General features: G+C 47.0%; 1 protein-coding gene and 1 long non-coding RNA gene across 7 annotated transcripts in view; one reads left to right on the top strand and one right to left on the bottom strand.

Annotated features, from left to right (window-relative positions):
• Window positions 1-18,641, bottom strand: part of ADORA1 (adenosine A1 receptor) — a 36,796-nt gene extending 18,155 nt beyond the window's left edge. For 2 of the 6 annotated variants that reach the window (XM_073801926.1, XM_073801929.1), the window contains exons 1-2: window positions 18,504-18,640; window positions 17,246-18,150 (exon numbers count right to left, since the gene is read on the bottom strand). In XM_073801926.1, the coding sequence (XP_073658027.1) occupies window positions 17,246-17,586 (341 nt within the window). In that variant the 5' untranslated portion in view covers window positions 17,587-18,150; window positions 18,504-18,640. Of the gene's footprint in view, window positions 1-17,245; window positions 18,194-18,503 lie in introns of all 6 variants that reach the window. The other 4 variants (XM_073801924.1, XM_073801930.1, XM_073801922.1 and 1 more) reach the window with 4 other exon arrangements.
• LOC141278223 (uncharacterized) lies at window positions 2,124-5,596 on the top strand. Its single transcript, XR_012330570.1, has 3 exons — window positions 2,124-2,468; window positions 4,550-4,763; window positions 4,939-5,596. It is a non-coding gene; the product is annotated as an uncharacterized lncRNA (long non-coding RNA).
• Window positions 18,642-23,568: the final 4,927 nt, after the last annotated feature.

Raw genomic sequence — 23,568 nt, 5'->3', positions numbered from 1 at the left:
AAGCAAGGCCCAATGGCATTCAGCCTAACGCTGGCCCAGAAGTAACCCTCCCCACCCTTGTTTGGGGAGAAGCCTGTCTGAGGAGCCCAGAAAAAGGAAAGGCATTGTCTTGGACCCTGCAGGAAATAGGAACTCAAATCCCTGCCAGGTCCCTTGCAAACCACCTGTGTGACTTGTTTCTGTTCATGGACAGCCACCTCCACCATATGGAGAGAGGAAAGGCAGGGAGCCAGGGTGGGAGAAGGGAAGGCAAGAGGCTCCCCACCTCAGCAAAATGATAGTGGGGCGCACAGCTCTCCTCACAATGCATTTCAGCTTGCCTCATAGACAGGGCAGATTTTGTTGTTGCCATTTTTTTTTTTTTTTTTTTTTTTTTTTGCGGTACGCGGGCCTCTCACTGTTGTGGCCTCTCCCGTTGCAGAGCACAGGCTCCGGACGCGCAGGCTCAGCGGCCGTGGCTCACGGGCCCAGCCCCTCCGCGGCATGTGGGATCCTCCTGGACTGGGGCACGAACCCGCGTCCGCTGCATCGACAGGCGGACTCTCAACCACTGCGCCACCAGGGAAGCCCCTGTTGTTGCCATTTTACAGAGGCCCAAGAAGGTTCAGTGAGTGCCCAAGGCTATAGCTTGGCTGATTAGTGTTTGAGCTGAGACTGAACCCAGGTTCCTCTGAACCTGGCCCAGTGCTCTTTGCGGCATGCATGCTACTACCTGTGGATGGCAGAGAAGGTCTCCTGGAATCCCTCACAACACTCAGCCCTAGGACCCAGCCCAGGGTCGGCTGGGCTGCCTCTCTAGCCCACCTCCTCCATTCTCACTTCCACGGACCTCATGGGATTATTTCTGCTGCCATGATGTTAGCAACACCTCCTGATTTAACTTCCCTGCACTTGTGATCGAGGTAGCTGTGCAAATGAGCACATGCAGGCCCTAGAACCTGAGAGAAAGCACACAGGGCCTAAAGGAAACCAGATGGCAGGTCAGGCCAGGCCTGTGCCCACTAGCAGCCTCTGTCCCAGAAATCTCAGCCCTCTTAGCTCGGCCTGTGCCAATTTCTCTTAACTGCAAAATCTTGTGTTCTGCCTCCATCTTAGCCTAGAAGCTCTCTGAGGACAGGGGCTGTGGTTCCCCACAGTCTGGAAATCCCTGAGGAGAGTGGCTGGGTTAGTGGGTATATCACAAGCAGCATTCACTTTGGTATCTGGTAAGCTGGTACAAATCCCAGTTTTGCTAATTACTAGCTGGATAACTATTTTCCAGTTCCTTTACCTCCCTGGTTCTCTTATTTCTTTATTTGTAAAAATGGTGTTGATGCCAGCCTTGCAAGGCTAAATAAAATTAAATATGCTACCAAAGAAGGCACTCATCACTGTTCCTGACATGGAGGGGACACCCAGCATGCAGGTACTCCCTCTACCCCAAGACCACATGTCTCCTTCCTCAGGATCCTCTCCTGTCAGGCAGCCCCTGGACTCATGGAGGAGCTTGAAGCAGAGGGGGACTGTACCCAGAACAGTGACAGAGCACACCTCACCTGTGTATATGGCTCTATGCACCTCCGAGCCGTGCCACGGCCACTTCCCCAGGTGGAGCTCACCAACGTTAGGCCATGGCATGCATGTAAAGGAACCTCTCAAGCCACAGTTGAGGGTGGCTGTATTAACTGTCTGCCCCAACCGCGACAGAGACAGAGAGACACACGTGTGCATGCGCTACCCATCCATCGTCTTCCCTCCCATGAAACGGCAGGAAAGGGGAAGAACAAGCCCCTGTGATACTGGAGAGAGACGGTGGGTTTACATTATTTTCACGTGTAATCCCCTCAACAATCCAATGAGGAAGATGTCATTATTTCCATTTTACACGTGTAAAACTGAGGCTCAGAGAGTTTGGGCAAGATCATAGAACAAGTAAGTAGCAGAGTCAGGACTGAGAGACCAGCATTGCCAGCCTGACGCCTAAGGCACTCAGAGCTCTGTGCCTCTCAGCATCCCTTCTTTCCTCAGACTCAGCACACACACTGCGTGCTGGATCTTTGCAGCAACCCTGAGAAGTCAGGCAGGGACTGTGAGTCCCCTTTGCTGAGGAAGATGCAGCGCCGGGGAAGTGAGGTGGCTTGTCCAGATGGGTACAGCGGCAGACTGAGTTCCAGCCTCTGAGTTCCAGCTCCGGGTCTCTCTCTGTACTGAGTGAATTGGGGGATCAGGTCTCCCTGGTTTGGGAGGGGGTTCCCCTTTTCTTGATTCTCCTCCCAAGTTTTTTTTCCTTTAAACCTTGACAGTAGACCGAGCTCAGACTCAGGCCATGTTCTGACGGGAAGACTGCGGCCTAGAGAATGGCCCCTCCTTGCCTGCGTGGGCTTCAGCGGTGGGAGGTGACAACCGCTCCTGTGCAGACCCCTTGAGGCCCTGGAGCTGCCCATCATGGAGGAGTTAAAGCCCAGCAGTAGCCCGCACATCCAGTCACTGTGAGTTCCCTCCCCACCAGGCCCAAGGTGCCCGCCCACCTCGTGTGGTCAGGGAGCTGTTGGTGTGGGGCCTCCACTCCACTGAGTGCTGGAGATGCAGCACCGTCTCCCAGCAGCCAGGAGAGCTGTCTACAGCTCGAGCAGGTGGTAGACAGTGTGGCACGACACCCGAGGGGGAAGAGGGAAGAGGTTTTCTCTTTAAACGTCAGCTCCAAAGACAAACTCAGCCCCTCTGCCAGGCGTGCGGCAGCACCCACTTCCTGATCCTTCTTACTTCCCGGTGACAGTTGTGTCTGTCTCTGCTCCACTCATGTACCCATAGCCCGGCAGCCAACATTAGCTCCTTCTGCCACCTCAGTGCCAGGCAGTCAGGCCAGCTCTTGGGCGGTACTCTGCAGGCCAGGGGACAGCTTGGGGTGGGGGTTTGGGAGCCTCCACACACACACCCAGAACCAACTCATCCCTGAACAATGCAGCCATTTTCCTCTTCTGAGAGCACTCCTTTATAGACAACTCTCTGCAGTAGGCATAAGGAATTGTGCCCATTCTATAGGTGTAGAAACTGAGACCCAAAGAAGTAAGTGATTTGCCCAAAATCACCCAGCAGTAAGGTTGGAGTCAAGGCTCAAATGCAGGTCTTTTCATTCATCCATTCAATTGTTCATTCAACAATTCCAGTTACACTTAGATGTTGTGTGACTAATAATAAGTTGTTTAACCTCTCTGAGCCTCAGCTTCCTCAGAAAATGTGGAAAATATTATTACTATTAGAAAACACTATTAGTGCCTCTTCATAAAATTGTGCAAGGATTTAAATAAGAGAATCCACATAAAGTATTTCACAAAGGCCTAGCAAACGTTAGGTGTTCGAGAGTCACTTGCTACTATTACCATTCACTTACTGGTCAGGCATTAGATACCAAAAATGGGCAGAAACCATGCTGGACACTGTGAAGGAGAGTTGAATAGGCTTGGACCCCACCCTCAAGTTGCTCACAGGCCAGTGAAGGAGGTTACCTCGGTGCAATCTGACAAGGGCTGTGTTACAGGGGAGCATGGGGAGCTGTAAACACACCAAGACAAGGAAGGTTTCTGAGAGGAGGTGTCATCTGAGTTGACTATTAACGAATGAGTAGGAATTAGGAAAGAAAAGGGAACAGATTTCTGAGGGGTGTGTGTGTGTGTGTGTGTGTGTGTGTGTGTGTGTGTGTTTTAGACATGGTCTTAGATATTAAACATCCTTCTTTCATCTTTCTCCTCAACTCCAAGGCCTGGACAGGTTAAGATATAACTGGCTAGGAGGCAGGGAAGGTGAGTTTTGAGCACAGGTAAAAGGTGGGGTGGGGTTGAGCATCCTAGGCTGGGGGAGTAACCTTGGCCCTGTGTGCTTGTGTGTGCGCCAGGCTTGCTCAGGCCTCCTGCTGCGTGGCAGCTGGTAAATTGTCAGTCTTGCCCAAGAGACTGTGAGTCTGTGCCATTGAGGGCAGGACTTGTGTTGTCAGAAAACATTTCTTAACTTGAACATATAAACGGTGTTCCTACGTCAAGGAAGATTAATGGTGGGGGTAGGGCATGAGGATTGGGTGGGGCACAAACAGGAAAGAGATTAGCCTTGTTGGGACTCTTCCCAACAAGGCCTTGAATGAGGGACTGGGATGGGCGGGGGCAGGGGTGAGCAAGCAGAATTGAATGAAAGGTCTGAAAACCCAGGATATAATTTTTTGACCTTTAAAAAAAGCTATAGCTCCCTACACACACACACACCACTAAGAGCCTGAAGCCACCGTGGCCTCCTGTCATGATTACAGGTGATGACGGCAGAGGGAAGGTGTCATGCCTTCACACCACTCTCTGGCTTGCTGGCTGCTCCCAGACTGTCAGCCCCTGAGCCTGACAGAGCGGCTGAGTGGTTTCTGCGTCTCTCCCCAGCCCTTGCTGGGCCATCTGAGAATGGCAGCCCCAGGAGCCCATAATGTGGGGTAAGGGGTGTTGTATTTACTCTGCAGAGGATGGGCCACCATGGCAGGTGTGTCTGCTGAGCACAGCAAGTCCCCAAACACACTGAATGTCTTCCTCCCCAGAGAGGATTTACGGAGCTGCCAGCCCCCAGCGGAACCCTTGCTTTGGCTCCCTCAGAGGCCAACCGTCCAGGAAGGGCTGGACAAGGCCTTGGGAAGACAAGCAGAGCTCAGGAGGGACTATTCACACCCTTTCCTCATAGAAACAGGAGCACGGGGACCAACAGGAGCTGAGCTGGGGGTCAGGAGGCCAGAATACTCCCCCCTAACTTGCCAGGTAAGCTTGAGCGAGACCCTTTACTCCTCTCATCTCCTGGGGACGTTTTAATGAAATAACCCTTCACTCTCCAGTACCTGCGTTTGCCCTCTGTGGGTGAATGTAAAATAACCAACTAACTTCTTCTCTACCTGGCTACTCAGTCTGCCCCACTAAGGCTTCCTTCCCCCCACAGACACTGATTCAGCCACCTACTGAGTGCCAGCCAGGCATGTGTTGTTAGGTACTGAAATACAATGAGCGAGGCAGATGGAGAGAACCACACCCTGCTCTCACAGAGTACGCAACTCATCTCGATGAGGACTTGTCCCAGTGGAACTACAGTGGCCACACAGCAAGTGGTATGTGAGAACCAAGTTTGGATTATTTGACGATAGTAACAGTCCCCATTTACTGAGTGCCTACTATGCGCCAGGCTCTTAATGTATCTCATCCCTAAGCCTCATTACAACCTTTAGAGGAAGTATTAAGAAGCCTGTTTTGCAGAAGAGTTTTGCTCAGAAAGGTTAGGTAACTACTCCAAGATGACACAGTTCCAAGTACCTGAACTTTCTGTCTGGGGAGACCGCTCTTACCCTTCATTCGACTCGCATACCTCCATAAAGCAGGGGGAGAGAGACGTGTCTCTGAAAAGGTGATCGTTAAAAATATCTGGGGTAAAATAAGTCATGGGAATGTAATATACAGCATAGGGAATATAGTCAATAATAGTGTAATAACTTTGTATGGTGACAGACAATAACTAGACTTATCCTGGTGATTATTTTGTAATGTAAAAAAATATGAAATCACTATGTTGTACAACTGAAACTAATATTGTAAGTCAATTATACTTCAATAAAAAAATGAAACAAAAAATCTGGGGTAGAGGGGCTTTTTTTCAACAGACCTTTCCCTCTGGTGCCCCCAAGAGAATCACTGCCTGGGACACTGCATTCTAGCTGGGTGGGTGTGCAGCAGAGCTCTTGGTTCCACTGGGCTAGAAAAAAAGGGCTAAGAAGTAGCTCTTGCTCTGCTGTAGTCTCGGCCCCTGCTCTCCCAGGGGTGGGAAGCAGAGAATTGGAAGCCTGTGGACTCTGAGAGCAGGCTGCATGGTGAGAGCTGCAAGGTCTGACCCTCAGGTTCTGCACCAACCTCACCAACTGCACTGCAAAGCTTTCTCTGCTACACAAGGCAAAAGATAGTTTCTGCACAGAAGAGCTGACAGTGCTCCACCAAGCAGTCCAGAACGACAGAGACCCTGTCCCCGTGTGCCCTATGCTAGCCTTGGGGCTCCCCCAGCCCTCCTGCTTTGCCCATCAGGGCTAGGCTGGAGCCGATACTTGATAACTGCCTGCTTATTGACTGACCATCTTCTCTGATACATTAGCTGAAACTGGGCCACCCAGTGCCCAATATAGCAGCTGTGAGAGGACCCTGCTGAGGAACTGGGGAGCAGCGACCACTGTGCAGGGGATTAACACAATCCCCAGTGCCAGGCCACTAGTGGGTTCCAGCGATAAGGGTGGGAAATGAGGCTGTGGAGGCACAGAGCATCCAGGGAGAGTGACCACCTGACTGAGGATGGGTAGAGAATTGGGGGGCCTTAGCTATCACAGAAGCTACTGTGTCTCATTCTGAATAAAGCCTGGCAAGAAGGACGAACCCCCAACTCTGCTGTCTCCTTCTGGAAGCTTTAGGGAGCCCAAAGCCACATGTCCTTATTGCTGTGGTTTCAGCCTAAGAAAGCCAAAAGTCTGCTGAGAAGTGAGGTGGGAACAGTAGATGGGGCAGCTGGAGGCACCCAGGAAACTTGCTGGATATTTGAAGGACTCCTTCTTTGGTGCTGCATGAGGCAAAAGGGGGCCCATCTGTTGGACCACATGAAGGGACAGAAGCTGGGGAACAAGCAAAGAGAGAGACCACTAGTGGACCCGCCATTATATCACTACCACTTGAGTACCTACTAGGATCTGAATCTTCTCCCCATCCCTCCCTTCCCCACCCTTCCCTATCTCCAGAATTGGCACCCCATCCACCCTGTGGCGTCAGCCTTAATCCTGGGGAGTCATACTTGATCCTTCTCCCACTCTGTACATCCAGTCCATCACCAGTTGGTTCTAACTCTAACATGGAATAAAACCTATTTGGTTGTGATATATTATCCTTTTTATGTGTCACTGGATTTGATTTGCTAATATTTGGTTAAGGACTTGACATTTTAAAAATGTAATCTGGATAATGTCATTCCCTGCTTAAAGCACTCAAAGGCTTCAATGTGTACCTAGAATCCTATCCAAACTCTTGACCATGAACCACATGGCCTATAAGGCCCTACCTTAGTCCTTGAGCCCTGTGAGGGCTGGACTGACACAGGGTTTAGAGAAGCCAACAAGGGCCAGGCACAGTCACTTCCAGGATGGCTTCCTTCCTCAAATACTTCTCAAGTTGTAATTGTAGCTACCTCCTTGTTGATCGGTGTCTTGGCTCTCTCCCAGATAGTCTCTAAATTTCATGAGGGCAGGGACCAGGACCGACTTCTTGGCCATGATAAGATACCTAATGTCTGGCATGGAGTCTGGTGCTTCTGAATTAGTGAAGGAGTGAACTTGCTGCCTCCTCCATGCCTGGGCCTGTGCATCTGAACACTCAAATTTATCACCACGAACTTCAGGTGGGCCCTTAACGCTGCCTCCAACTATACTAGACTTTCTGAGTCTAGCCTTTCTCCTACTTCCTAAAGAATTATTTCACACTTGCTACTCTCTCCATCACCTCCTCCCTCTCAGCTGATGACCTCACTTCCCACTTCACTAAGAAAACCGAAACACTCCGAAGAGAACGTCACCTACCAGCACCCACATACCCTGCCTTTCTGCCTCTTGGATGATCTCCAGGCTCCTCTAAAGCCAATCCCTCTGTGTTTGCCCTAAGTCCCAGCCCTGCTTGCCTAAACAAGGACATCAATCCAGAAATTCTATCCTTTGCCCTATCATTAGTTTTGCACTCTCTACTAGATGGTCTTAGTCAGTACACAGACATACTAATGTCCTTAATGTCGCAAACAACAAAGCAAAATGCCTTGTTTCCACTTCTCCTGACAGCTCTTGCCCCATGCCTTTACACTCTGCAACAAAATACCTCAAAAAAGTAATCTACGCCAGCTGTTTTCAATTCCATTCCTCTTCTCTCCTGAGCCCTCTCCAACTAGACTTTCTGCTCCTATCACTATTAACATTGCTCTTGCTAAATCCAATGGTAATTCTCAGTCCTCATCTCACTTGACCCATTGGCAGCCCTTGACAGCCAATCTCTTGCTCTTCCTTCATATACTCTCTACTTGGCTTCTAGGACACCACACCTGGGGCTCTGGGTTTCTTCCTATATCTGTAGCTCTCCTTAAGTCCCTTTTGCTGGTGCTTCATCATCTCCCCAAACTCTCAATGCTCAGTCCTTGGTCCTCTCCTCTGCTTTCTTAAACTTTTAAAAAAAATTTTATAAAATTTTGAAAGGTTACTTTCCATTTACAGTTATTACAAAATATTGGCTATATTCCCCATGTTGTACAATACACCCTTAAGCCTATGTTACACCCACTCCCCCACTCCTATATTGCCCCCACCCCTCCCACCCCCCGCACTGGTAACCACTGGTTTGTTCTCTATATCTGTGAGTCTGCTTCTTTTTTGTTACATTCACTAGTTTGTTGTGTTTTTTAGATTCTACATATAAGTGATATCATACGGTATTTGTATTTCTCTGACTTATTTCACTCAGCATAACGCCCTCCAAATCCATCTATGTTGCTGCAAATGGCAAAATTTTGTTTTTTTTATGGCTGAGTAGTATTCCATTGTATATATATACCACATCTTCTTTATTCATTCATCTGTTGATGGACACTTAGGTTGTTTCCATATCTTGGCAATTGTAAATAATGCTGCTATGAACATTGGGGCGCATGTATCTTTTCGAATTAGTGTGTTCATTTTCTTCAGATATATACTCAACAGTGGAATTGCAGGATCATATGGTAGTTCTATTTTTAGTTTTTTGAGAAAGCTCCACACTGTTTTCCACGGTGGCTACATCAATTTACCTTCCCACCAACAGTGTAGGAGGGTTCCCTTTTCTTCACATCCTTTCTAACATTTGTTATGTGTGTTCTTTCTGTTGACAGCCATTCTGACAGGGTGAGTTGATATCTCATTGTGGTTTTGATTTGTATTTCCCTGATGATTATCTTTTTATGTGTCTTTTGGCCATCTGCATTTCCTCTTTGGAAAAATGTCTATTCAGTTATTCTGCCCACTTTCTAATCAGGGTTTTTTTTTTTTATGTTGACTTGTGTGAGCTGTTTACATACGTTGACTCTTAATCTCTTATTGGTCATATCATTTGCAAATATTTTCTTCCATTCAGTAGGTTGTCTTTTTGTTTTGTTGATGGTTTCCTTTGCTATGCAAAAGATTTTAAGTTTAATTAGGTCCCACTGGTTTATTTTTGTTTTCATTTCCATTACTCTAGGAGATGGATCCAAAAAAGTATTGCTGCAATTTATGTCAAAGAGTGTTCTGCCTATGTTTTTCTTCTAGGAGTTTTATAATATCCGGTCTTACATTTACATTTTTAATCCATTTTGACTTTATTTTTGTATATGGTGTTAGAGAATGTTGTAATTTCATTCTTTTACGTGTAGCTGTCCAGTTTTCCCAGCACCACTTATTGAAGAGACTGTCTTTTCTCCATTGTATATTCTTGCCTACTTTGTCATAGATTAATTGACCATAAGTGCATGGGTTTATTTCTGGGCTCTCTATCCTGTTCCATTGATCTATGTGACTGTTTTTGTGCCAGTACCATACTCTTTTGATTACTGTAGCTTTGTAGTACAGACTGAAGTCAAGGAGTGTGATTCCTCCAGCTCTGTTCTTCTTTCTCAAGATTGTTTTGGCTATTCTGGGTCTTTTGTGTTTCCATACAAATTTTAAAATTATTTGGGGGCTTCCTGGTGGCACAGTGGTTGAGAGTCCACCTGCCGATGCAGGGAACACGGGTTCGTGCCCCGGTCTGGGAAGATCCCACATGCCGTGGAGCGGCTGGGCCCATGAGCCATGGCCACTAAGTCTGCGTGTCCGGAGCCTGGCTCCGCAATGGGAGAGGCCACAACAGTGAGAGGCCCGCGTACCGCAAAAAAAAAAAAAAAAAATTATTATCACCTAGTTCTGTGAAAAGTGCCATCATTATTTTGACAGGGATTGCACTGAATCTGCAGATTGCCTTGGGTAGTATGGTCATTTAAACAATATTGATTCTTCCAATCCAAGAACATGGTATATCCTTCCATCTGCGTGTGTCATCTTCAATTTCTTTCATCAGTGTCTTACAGTTTTCAGAGTACAGATCTTTTGCCTTTTAGGTAGGTTTATCCCCAGGTATTGTATTCTTTTGGATGCGATGGTAAATGGGATTGTTTCCTTAATTTCTCTTTCTGATACTTCACTGTTAGTGTATAGAAATGCAACAGATTTCTGTATATTACTTTTGTATCTTGTAACTTTACCAAATTCATTGATGAGCTCTAGTAGTTTTCTGGTGGTGTCTTCAGGATTTTCTATGTATAGTATCATATCATCTTCATCCTCTTCTTTATTTCTACTTTCTCTCCTGGGGATCTCATCCAGCCTCACGTATTTAAACACCATCTACATGCCAATGGCTGTCACATTTACATCCCCAGCCCAGACCTTCCTCCTGAACTCCATCCTTGTATATCCATCCAACTGCCTGCTCAACATTCCACCGAGGCATTTAATAGATACACCAAACTCAACGTGTCTAAATCTGAACTCCTTTTATTGCTCCTAAAACTTGTATCACCTGCAGCCTTTCCCACCTCAGATAATGCACACTCTATATTTCCAGTTGCTTAGAACTAAAAGTTTGGTCATACTTGACTCTTCTTTCTCTCACACCCTATATCCAATCCATAAGAAAAAATTTTTTTCTTCCAAATACATCCAGAATTTAAAAATCGTGACACATTCATTCAATGGAATTCTAACAGCAATGAGAAAAAACAAAACAAAACAAAAAAAAACAAGCAAAACCTACTATTTTGCTCAATAGTATGGATGAATCCCAGACATAATTTTAAGTTTCAGAAGCCAGACAGAAAAGAGTATATACTACTCAATTACCTTTATAAAAGTTCAAGAACAGGCAAAATCAATCTATAGGTAGCCTGGGCAGCTGGTAGCCTCCTTGGGGCTTGAGTTAAGAAGGAGGTTGAGGCTGAAGGGGTGATTCATGCAGCTCAAAGAGCCAGGTATCCTCCTTCCTCTCTGTTCTGTGACCATCCTGCCAAATGAGGCCAACCAGAAAGTACCATACTCCAAGCCCTCTACTCTAGGGACTGCTCTCCTCACTAAGACACAAAGAAACAGGATGCCCAGGCCTAAGAGGAATAGAGACTAGGTAATATGGACTAGACTTGGGGCCCAGACAGTCCTGCCCTACCTAGCCCAGAAGGGCAAATGGGCAGAGAAATGCCAGGTGCATCTCTGGGGTTTTGCAATTTTGGTGAAACTGGGCAGGAGGAGCAGGGAGAGTTGGAGGAAAGGGAGTTGGGAAATATTTAACCTTATAAGAAAATCCTTACAGACAGAAGCTGTGCTATCTACTAGGAGGCAAAACCCAAAGTTCTAGGCTTGGCTCTGATCCTACAAACAATGTGAATTGTGGGTATCACTGTAGTGTTATTTGTAAAAATTAAAAATCAGTAACAATCTAGTCAAAATTATAAAAATGAGTCATACAAAATATAAAAGTCATATAAAATATGATAATCATTTATTCAAAAAAACGTTTATAGCATGCCTACTCTGTGCCAGGCATAGGGGTTACACAGGTATGTGAGCAGATGTGGTCCTGGCCCTTTTGGTGCTTACCAAGCCCAGAAAAACTACCTGGGCCAGGAGAGATGGGGAAGGAAAAATAGATCCACCTGGAGTAACTAACAGAGGAAATGAAACTGGTCTAGCGGGGGAGGGGGTCAGAGAAGGCCTCCCTAAGAAGGGGCTGTTTTAGCTAAGACCTAAAAGATGAATAAAAAGACAATCCAATATTATACCATTATAAAAATCCTTAGAAAATATTCTTTATTTACATGGGGGAAATGCTTATAATGTAATATTAAGTGTATAAAATAGGATATAAAAACCATAGATGCACCCAACTATGCAAAAATAATTATCTAACATCTATCTATCTGTCTATCTATCTATCTATCTATCATCTATCATCTATATATGTTGGAAAATTTTCTGGAACACCAGAAATTTAACAGTAGTGATCTGCAGGTGGCAGAATTACTGGTTATTTTGTCATCTTTATTCTTTTCTATATTTCTCAAATTTTTAACAATAAACATGGATTGATTTTATGCTTGGAAATAAATATCAAACACAACACAGCCTCCAAGGCTCTGCCCCATGACCTCTGGGTAGAGGGGTTCTTCAGAAAGTATCCTGGCCATTCCCTTGCTTCCAAGCAGCACTCCTAAAGGATTCATTCCAATGTCAGCTGGGAGAAGCTTTCACCACTGATACTAATCTGGATTGCCCAGAGCACTCTTTAGCATAATCCACCTGAAGGCTATCCCTAGTTCAAACAAAGAAATTACCTTTTTAATCACAAAGTTGACATCCTTCCATCACTTTCCCCCACTAAGCCCACCACTAATTTGCTGACTTAACCTGTGGAGGCTGAAATTTCTCTGTTCTGTTTAGAACATCAAAGGCTGGGGAGCCAGAGTCAGAATTAGGAGGAGAAAAGAGCCTGTGGCTGAGTGACCTTGAACATGCTGGAACTCTAGGCCTCTGTTTCCTCTTGTCCAAATGTGAGGGAGTTGGGCATCAGGGCTTGCTATCACTCCTCTTCTATCTCAGCCACTCTAGGCCAATGACTAATCCATCCGTACAGGAGCTAGAGATGGCCTACCTCTGCTGAAAGCAGGTGGTACCACCAGAGAGCAACTGTTCTGGGACCCTGAGACCACAGATGGTCACCTGCTGCGGTGCAAGCACAGGAGGCACTTTAGTTGTCCAGAAAAGCCCAAGCTAGCTGGGGGGTCGGGGGAGAGGGCTAAACTGATGCCTAAAAGCAAACATATGTTAATCTACCAGATCTCTTTCCCAGAGCTCTGGTCCAGCAGTCTGGCCTCCCCCACACTCTGCTGTACTTCCCTGGTCAGCAGCCCAGTTGGGAAGGCCTCCAGCTGTGGACAGAGGCAGAGCTGCCAGGGGCTCAACTGCCCACTGGAGTGAAGGTGAGGAGGGAGGGAGAGGCACCAAGCATGGGCTGGAAGCAGAGTGCAGAGGCCATGGCAAAAATCAGAGGGGAAAAAATCACCCCCGCTGACAGCCGTGAGGAAACTGCTCCATAAATCCTATAGCTTCTCGAGGCTGATTCAAAACACATATGGGCTCACCGGTTAAAGACATCTCTGGTAGACAGACCTGGATTCAAATCCTGTCTTGGCTCCTGATAAGATGTTTGGGAAAATTACTGAACCTTCCTGAGCTTTAGACCTCAGTGTATCTATAGACGTGTCTAGAATGGGGATAACAATAACCTTTACCAGCAAGAAACTATGAGCATTAAATGAGATAAAACTATAAAAATATAGCACTGTGGGCTTCCCTGGTGGCGCAGTGGTTGAGAGTCCACCTGCCAATGCAGGGGACACGGATTCGTGCCCCGATCCAGGAGGATCCCACATGCCGCGGAGCGGCTGGGCCCGTGAGCCATGGCCGCGGAACCTGCGCGTCCGGAGCCTGTGCTCCGCAACAGGAGAGGCCACAGCAGTGAGAGGCCCGTGTACCGCAAGAAAAAAAAAAAAAAAAAAATATATATATAGCACTGTGCCTAGCTCATAAGCACTAGGAGCTAAAAATCACAACACAATCTTCCTAGGATTTCAACACAGTATTGGCAGGAGTCATGGTCAGGAAGAACTATAGAAAGTTAGAACTGAAAGGAACCTCAGAGACCTCGAATCCAGAATCCATTCCCTTCATTTAACAGACGGTGGCAGGGGGTGTGGTGGCGAAGAGGAGGCTCAGGGATTGAATAACCTAACCAAGAAGGTTGCACAGCTAGTTTGTAACAGCAAGGTTCAAACTCAGGTATTTCTGACTCCCAAATACCCATCACCCCTTCACCCCACACCAACCCATCTGGTCACAGACAGACCTTGCTCAGGTCTCCTTCCCACAGAGAGGGCTGTGGTGGTCAGGGAGTGGCACTCCTCCCCATAACAAGCCCCCTGGAGTAGGTATCAAGTTGGCACAGAGTGCCCCCAAGAAAACCCAGGGATTCCCTAGAAGTAGGAGCTGAGGGGAATGGGGTATCCATTACCAAGCATGTGGAGGTGGCAGGCAAATAACCTGTAAAATACATATAAATAACCACAGGCTATTGATGCGTCAACAATTTAAGCTATTTTTTTTTGTAACTGGATCACACTATACCAAGTGAACCTTTTTTCCTCTTGGCTTTCTGCCAAGTGGAAGGAAATAAAATTTGTGGTTGACTGACCAAATCATGCCTTGCTTGGTGAGGGGCCCAGCTGACTCCTGTCACTGAATGCCCCATATATGCCTCACCAATGCTTGAGCAGCATTGCTCCCTGGTTCCCAGGCCACATCTACCTCTGACTGGCTTGTCAGGGCAGGGAGCCAGGCACCTGGGGACCTCCAGCAGAAAGGTGTTCTCCCAGACCCAGCAGCCTGCTGACTCCAGCTGCCCAGAGGGCAGCAGCGCATGCTGTTCCTCCTGCGGGGGCACCTGGAGTGACCCGTCACCTCAGCCCAGCCTCCAGGATCCCAGCTTTGGAAGCTAGGCCCAGCAGCCTTTCTCTAACTCAGGAGAAAGACTCCTCTCTCAGGCACTACTGGAGTGTGGCTCTGAAGGAGCCACCTGAGCTGATAAGGGCAGTTGTGGTCAGGGCCCTGAGGTAGAATGCTGGGAAGATACAGGCCACAGCACTGATGGTTAGAGGTTAGGCCCCTGGAAGGCCTGCCTGAGGCACAACCATGTGAGCTCTGAAAACTCATCCAATTCAATCAACATTTACTGAGTGTCTGCTATGCGCCAGACACTATGCTAGGCATTCTGGAGAATTTGTACAAACGAACAAAATGTGGCCACTGTCCAGGTCGCTGCACTTGAGGCATGACAGTCTAGCAAGGGAGAAAAACATGTATAAATATAACTTAACAGTACTTTGACACCTCCCTGAAAATGTGGTATGTCTTGTGTGCCCATGTGTGCGTGCATGTGTATAAGGGCATATGTGCTGTTATGTAAAAGCATCAGTGTGGGGGGGTGAGGGCGCAGGGCTTGCCTATTCAGACCCACTTGGAGCCATATGTTAACAATGATAATAAAACTACAAAATAAACGTACCACTTATGGCTTGCATATACCGCCAGGTGCATTATACAGTACCACGTGCTTTATATGTAGGAGTTTATTATATTCTTCCAATCACCCTAGGAAGAAGGTACTATCATTAATGTCTCCTTTTATTGACGTGGAAGTTAAAATTGAAGGAGGTTAATAAGTGACTTTCTCAAGGTCATACAGCTAGGAATTCACAGCAAGGATTTGAACCCAGGCCTGCATTCTTAGCCTCTATGCATACCTCTGCCTTGGCCCTCCAACGATAGCTCCTAAAGACCCCCAGTTCTTCAAGGTTGGGGCAAGGAGCAACAGAAGCTGTCTTCTGGAAGAATGAGCCTGCAATTCTGCCAGCACAGCCATCCCCATTCCCACAGGACAAGGAGGGCACATTCTGTGGGCCCGTGACCTCTGTTACATCACGACCAGGCCTTTGGTTTGCCTTGGCACCCACTCAGTAGACCAGATTTCTTAAGCAGCCTTCCTATATTCACGTATCTGCATGACTTTCCTAATGTGGCAACACTTTGTTATAATCACCAGGCTCAGAGGCCCAGCCCACGCTAATGGGTTGAAATCAGGTTCATTGGTATATAGCTCAGCCACAACCTGGGGCTAATGGCAGCATGAAGGCCCCTCAGTGACTGAGCTTACAGGGTTTCTGGGCTGCCTTCCCTGTCTTCCCTTCTCTCCTGAGCAGCAGTCTTCACCTCACCTTCCCTGGGAAACTTGGAGGTTGTGAAGGAGGTAAACAGGGCAGGAACACTGCCATCAGGGGGCTGGGACACTGGGGGAATCAGGAAGGAAGGGGAGTAGTGGAATCAAGCCTCTGCTCCCAATCAGCTTCAGGAGGTTCTCTGGATCTGTTTCCCCTTTACCAGCTCCTACTTCACCTCCCTTATAGGATCACGATGAAAAGAGGAAAACCATGGTGCATTATAAAATCTTTGAAAACTTAAATGTGTACAAATGTAATGCAAACAGGAGAAACATGGGTGCCTAGGCCTGCCTGGGCAAGTTGTCAGGTGAGGCCAGAGGCTCCATGTCCCAGGTATGGAAGCTACTGCAGGGACAGCAGGTGCTGAAGACATCTAGAACTCCGTAGTAGAAAGGGAATCTGCTGGTGAGAGGATTTAACGAGGGGGCAAGCACGCCTCACAAGAATGTCCCAGTGAGGCCAGCACTGGCAGTGTGCCCAGGCATTTGCTGGCACTTGGTGGCCCAGGCACTGCCTGGTGACAAGATTATGGCCTGGCAGGCCCAGGGAAAGAGCCCCAATGTGGACTGGACACTTGCATGACAGGACTGCCACTATTAGGTCACCCACCCTGGTGCTGCCTGGACATAGCATAAGCACCTCTGCTGTGACCGGAAAGACAACATGGTTTTGCAACACAACAGGAACATTAAGAGCCTGCCTCCTCCTGCCTGCAACAGAGATCCCATAAGTGGGAGTTGGGCAGAGGTAGTCAGACTGTCTGGGTTCAACAGGATAGCCCTGGGGCAGGGAGCTGGCTAGCACAAGCGTATCTGCAGAACAAGAAAGAGTATCCTCAGGAAGCTTTCCCAGTTCTGGTTAGAGAAGCAGCACTCCTGTCCGTGGTGTGCCACCCTAAGCCCACCCTAGCAATCTGCTCTGCCCCTTCCACTTCCCTCGAACTGGTGGAGATCAGCTCATTCCCATCCAGGGCTCACTGTCTACCCCGCACCCCCCGCCCCCGCCCCACCCCAGGCCAGGCTGAACAGGCAGCCTCAGGTTCCCTGGCCGGGTCAGGAGAACAGCAGAGCTTCAGCTCTGGGGTCCTGAGCACTGCCAGGTTCACATTCCTCCAGCCAGCCAGCCCCCTCCTGCTTCAACTTGAGTTCAGCCTGATACTGCAGGGCAGAGGAGAGGAAGGCAGAGTGAGGGCTGGGGCACAACGGCCCAGAGAATATCCAGCTTACTTGGGGTCTTATGCTCTACCTTTTATCCTCTCTAGATGGCCCTCAAGCCACCCAGCATGGGGCACAGCAGGTACCCTCAGCTGCTCTGGACTCACCTGAGCGGGATCTTGACACGGAGGTAGCGGTCGACAGCGATTGCCAGCAGGGCCAAGATGGAGCTCTGAGTGAGGATGAGGACAGGGCAGGCGACCATGAGGCAGGTGTGGAAGTAGGTCTGTGGCCCAATGTTGATGAGGATGGCAAGTGGGATGACCAGAGCGCCCACTGCCACATCAGCCACTGCCAGTGACACGATGAAGCAGAAGGTGGCATCCCGCAGTGCCTGGTTCACCTTCACTGCCCAGATCACCAGCACGTTCCCAGGCACGGAGACCAGGGCGATGAGCACCTCGATGCCAATATATGCGGCCTGGAAGGCCGAGATGGAGGGCGGCATGGTGGGCACAGGCTGGGCACATCAGCAGACAGGCACCAAGGGGCAGGAGGCAAGCACCTGTGGTCACGGAAGCCTGGGGTGGGAAGGCCTGCCTGGGAAGGGGAGGGGAACCCAGGCAGCTCTGGAAGTCCAGCTGCCCTTTGGAGATGTGCCCCACTTGGCACATCTAGTGCCTGCCCAAGCTGGTGGGGTACCCTAACCCTTTCTCTGCCGGATCTTTGTCCCCTCCCCTTATCAGTCCCAGCGGATCCATTCGACAACATAAAAGAGCAGCACTCACTCCTCCACCGGCTATTTTATCAGGTGTGAGGCAGTTCCCAGCACACACTCACCCCACAGGGGTCCCCAGTGCCTGGCTCTGCCTACCCGTGCCCACAGAACAGGATGCAGGGAGCTCACCATCCTGTCTGCTGGTGGCCAGGGAGTCCCAGAGGCTGTGCCCAAAGTTCCGGACACCTGGTGCCACTCAGGGCTTGAGGCCGCGCCAGGCAGGGCTGGGCTCTCAGCACCGCGCGTAGCAGTTCACGGTCCTCCAGGCTCCCGCCGCAGAGCTCCTAGCCGGGCCTTTCAGGCAATCACATGGTGCGGCAGAGGCTCAGCCCGGACGCTTTTAAAGAGGTAGCGCCCCTATTTCGCACCTGGGACTGGTCTGGCAGACGTGGGTCTGGAGGACTGAGCCCAGCAACAAGCCAGGGTGCGCGGTCCCCTCTCCCCAGCTTGCAGTGCACACATGCCCTGCGCCCACCCACCAGAGGCACTGCTGGCTCCTGCTTCCTAGCAGTCCCCGGTCCCGGTCTGGCTCTGCCAGGGACCCTCGCACACACCCTGCCCCAAGGGGGCATTCTAGTCGCCTCTTTCAACCCCTTCCTGCATCCCCACTGGGGATGACCCAGAGGCGAACTGAGGTACAGACTTACCCAAGGTGACCAAAGCTGGCAGAGCTCCTAGCCACCTGAACGGTTCCGTCCAAGCGCCCTCCCAGCTCCACGCCTTGGGCAGCCTCTTGCTCCAGGGATGCCTGAAGAATCCAGGGCCAGCCTGTCAGGTCCAGAGGGATGGCAGCTATCTGGGACTCCACTCGGGCACCCGGCGCCTCCGTCGCCCACGGCGCCAGAGCTGAGTGGCAGTCGGGCTCCGCACAACCGGAGGGGGTGGGGGCGGCGGCGGCACCGCGGGGCCCCTCCCTCCTGGCCCTCTGTCTCCTCCCCCATCCCCTCCTCTAAACAAAGGCAGTGATTCTGGGCGAGAAAAGCTGGGAAATGTGAGCTTGTCGTAGGGTTTGATGTGTGAATCCTGTCTCAAGAGTGGACAGCGGAGCAGCCTCCCTGTGTTCACTCTCCCTCTCTTCTCACATGTGGGGTGTCAGCGATCCCTCCACCGGTCACAGCAAGGCATCTCACCTGCAAGACTCCAGGATGCCCCCCTTCTCCATTTCCCCCAACAGTCAGTTGGAAGTCCTGGCACACTCCCGGACCCCTCAGTCCTGAAACCCTGCTTTCCCATGAAATCAGCCCCTGCATAGTCCAGCACGCATTGCTTTGCAGGCTCTATCCTGAGTAATTATGTTCCTTTCTCCTCTATCTAGTAATTTCCTTTTTACAGAAGAGGGCACTGAGGCTCAGAGAAGTTACCTAGCTTCACAAGGTCATCTACATCAGTGTCACCTCCTCGTGTGCCCCTTTTCTTTCCTCCTTCTCCCTCTTCATAGCACAGTACCTAAGCCATAGGTATCCAGTCCAATATCCACATGTTATTGATGAAAAAGCAGACCCAGGGATGGAAGGGAATTTCATAAGTTCCCACAACAAATCCTAACAGAACTAGAGTAAGAAACCATGCTCCTGACTCCCAGCACAGGGCTCTCCACCACTGTGCTCCATCCTGATCCCACTCTTGGCTGTCTCCTGCCACAGTTTCAGTTTAGGTGGGCCACTGGTATTGCCTAAGGACCACCCCACGGCAGATGCTCACTCAGACCGGTGCCTTACGACTTGAGAAATCCTTGTTCATGGATATTGGGAAAGAGCTCTATGAGGGCGAAGAGAGTCAGGCTGGGAGACCCCAATGCCACCTGGCCACACCCCAGTCACTGAGGTCACTGCATTCTTGTTGGGTTTCAGGATGTCAAGAGAGGAGTTCTGCTGAGAGGAGGGTGCCAACTAAAACTGCCACTTGTCATCTGCCTGTACAAGGGTTAGGTCACTAGCCACTGCAGTCACTGATCTTCAGCACAGGAGCTCAGGGCAGAGATCAGGACCGAGGCACTCTAATGAGTTTTAGATTGTAATACTTGAATCATGACTAAGTGTTAAAATGAGATCTCTGGTTGTATCTGTCTATATGTCTATGTTGGCATATATGTCTTTACCTTTGATGGTATTAGCTCTACTTAATTGGCTTAGAGTAAATTAAGTGCTTATATAAATTTCTCAGAAAGGAAACTTGCCAGAATGAATCTTGTGTTCATGTGAACTGGGAAATATTCAGTATTAAAATAATACCTGGTATTAAAGTTAAAGTTTGTAGATTTAATTAATATAGATATGTCTTTAGAGTCATCAACATTAAGTGTAATATTTTTATTGTATCAATACCTAGATTTCATAGAAGTCAAATAAGATCTTATTACATCCGTTGCAAACTTGTCAGCAAGAAAAATAACTTGGTATGATGAAATTTTTATCAGTACTTTTATAAGTAAATTAAGTGTAAGTGAGATAAGAGCTTTTGGGTGAACTCTTTAGGAGTAATTATATTTTAAGAATGTCTACTTAAAAATAATCTCTCCAGGGCTTCCCTGGTGGTGCAGTGGTTGAGAGTCCGCCTGCCGATGCAGGGGATGCGGGTTCGTGCCCTGGTCCAGGAAGATCCCACATGCTGCGGAGCGGCTGGGCCCGTGAGCCATGGCCGCTGAGCCTGCGCGTCCAGAGCCTGTGCTCCGCAACGGGAGAGGCCACAGCAGTGAGATGCCCATGTACCGCCAAAAAAAAAAAACCTCTCCAGATATTTGGTAACTTAAAAGTTTAGAGTTGTGCTTAGTTAAGTTAAATGATAGAAGTTTATTGAATAGCTAAGTCATTCCCAAATAAAATAGGATACTGAAACATTAATTACTGAACATTGGCTTCCTTTTACAGAGAAACTGAAGGTATTGAGGATTATTAATAAATGTATTTGGTGCCACACTGAGACATTTTCTATTAAAAAGCACATTTGTTTTTAGAAGTTATTTTTAGTATTTATGTTTTTCAATCTACAGAATGCTAATGTAGAAGACAGTTCCCAATTGCTTACTTTTTCATTCTCACTAGAAATTAAGGTGTTTAAGAGTTGAGGATTCTAATTTAAATATGTCATTAAAGCTACTTGAAATAATAAAGGAAACATTTCAGTATGTAGCAAGAAAGTAGGGTGTGTATTTTCATTAAAGGAAGGTATGAGGAATGGAACTGCATTTCACTAAGGGAAAAGTAATTCTGTCCTAGAGCTGGTTGTTTCTGGGTGGGGAAAATAAGGGAAAAACTAATATGGGTACAGAAAGTGATGGAAGGTTTGTGGAAAGGAACCTTGAGAAGAGTTTCGTGCATGGTCAGAATTGGCTAAATTTAGAATATCTTTAATCGAGTAAATAAATTTTAAAAGTAAGTTGGTACAAAACTTGAATTTGGTTTTTCTCTCTGTAAAGAGTACAAAGTTTTCTTAAAATGTCGATCTACATTTGATAATAGATTTTAAGCTTCTTTACCTTTTTAGTGATTTGTTCTGTATTTGTCTTTGAAATCTTTTATTGTCACTTTGGTTAAGTGAATAAGTATTATTTCACAATGACCTATGATCCTATTTGACCAAGTGTTTTAAAACCTTTTTGTTATTTTTTGACAAACTTCCCAAATCAAATTCTAATGAAGTTTCTTTGACCTCTAGCTAACTTTGGGATGCTTTAAGGGGCCCTAAAACATCCCAAAGAAAGATATTAAACTAATTAAGTTCGTTTGGTATGTTAATTACATGGGAAGCATTGTCAAATGGGTAATAAATCTTCTTAGGTTATAGTGTATGGGTAAATGTTTTTAATCTAGATATTCTAGAAATTATATGGAATTTCTAAAACTATGGTATGTCCTGGTAAAATGTTATCAGTCATAATTCTAGTTATTATCTTAAAATGTTGTATGTCACAGCAGTAACCAAGTTTCTTTGTCAATGACATCGTATCAGGTGTTTAACTGTGCCTTCTTAAGTCTTTGTCATTCATAGACAGTTATTGTTTTACACTTATGCCTGCAAAAATGCTTCCTCTTCAAGAAGACTCATAGTAAGAACTTTCTGACAAGTTACAACAAAGCCAAATGTTAAAAAAGCCTGTATGACCAATTATATGAGTCATTAGACCAAGTTTATTGAAACCAGACTTATTTTGCAAACAAATTAGTCAACTTGGCTGTATTTGGTAGAAATGAAGGTAATTTTAGAGAGAAAAGATTATGTTTCAGTGGATTTTAAATTCTAAATTTGTTAATTGAGGTCTGTATTCACTGCCTAAGACTGACTTCACACATAGCTCTTTGCTGTTATGTTATATTATTGTAAAGTTTAATTGAATTATTAAAAAACACTCTAAGTTTGTTTCTGAAGCTTATCTCAGTAATCTATCTTTGGATGAAGATCAGATGCCCCATGACCTGAAACCAGGGGAGTATACATACTGGAAAAGACATAATTTAAAAGACTATCTCCAACCTAGATGGAAGGACCCTTATCAAGTACTCTTAAGTAGCTTGTGCACAGCAAAACTGAAGAGAATTGACTCTTGGATTAGTATGTCCTCTTAGAAAGGGCTCCTGCACTGAACCAGCCTATAGAGAGGACTTCAGACCTTAAAATCACCTTAAAACAATGCTCAAGCAGAGAAGAAACTACCAGACTAGGATAAGAGGAAGACAACATCTGAAGTAGAGAGCTGACCCAAGATGCTGGACCAGGCCTCTATACCAATTACTTTGATAATTGCTCACACCTTTGCTTATGAACCAACTATATATCACAATCTTATGCAGAGTTAAAGTTCATCCAATTGTTAGGTTTATGGTCAATTACCTATATCCAGTATTTCTGGGTTACATCGGTGGATTTCTCCACTCCAAGGCTCTAATTGGAAGGCCCTTAGAGAATTATTCTAGAAGAAAGAAATTATAGCTCTGTTCAGCTCATTACTGATCTGGTGTTACTAGGTGGGATCCCCTCACCTGGCCACTTAATAATACCTACTCTGACTCTGACCATAAATATGAATTTTCTTCTAAAGTTACTCAAGCTCAGTCAGAGCAACAATTAAGATTTCAGCCAAGGAATATAAACTCCCTCAGTTGTGGGATGGATTTATATGGCTAACACCAGGCTATAATCGTTTAAGTTTAAGGTCCCCCTTAAGTTGGGAACCATATTAAGGACAACCAGCATAATAACACTAGGAAACTGGGTTGGGTGCCTTATGAATAAAACCAATATATAATTTCCCTTAAAGATAAGGATAGGTACAGAATTGACTGAGATGACTGGGGATATACTGGGGTGCACCTAATGGAAGTTCTTGGCATTTGTATTTTGCCTGATTTACAAAATTGTTGTTCTTGCATTATCAAATGTATGACTGAGCCTCTGATAAAATGATGACTAGGCGACTTGAAGCAGTTGACCAATCACATAGTTCTATATGAACGATTGTAATAGTGTAACTCTAAATATGGAAAAAGCAACAATAATGAATCATTTCCTGGACTGTAACAGACTAGTAAGACAGGCAGTCCAGAGACGTTTGGCTACCATTAACAAGGTCTAGTCCAGTAATAGCACATTGAAAGCAGCAGGATACAAAATTAATGCATAGAAATCTCTTGCATTCCTATACACTAATGATGAAAAATCTGAAAGAGAAATTAAGGAAACACTCCCATTTACCATTACAACAAAAAGAAAAAAGTA

The sequence above is a fragment of the Tursiops truncatus genome, chromosome 1 (genome assembly GCF_011762595.2).
Source record: "Tursiops truncatus isolate mTurTru1 chromosome 1, mTurTru1.mat.Y, whole genome shotgun sequence".
Lineage (NCBI taxonomy): Eukaryota > Metazoa > Chordata > Mammalia > Artiodactyla > Delphinidae > Tursiops > Tursiops truncatus.
The sequence above is the reverse complement of the archived record's forward strand: the minus strand, read 5'-3'. Positions and strand labels throughout refer to the sequence as shown.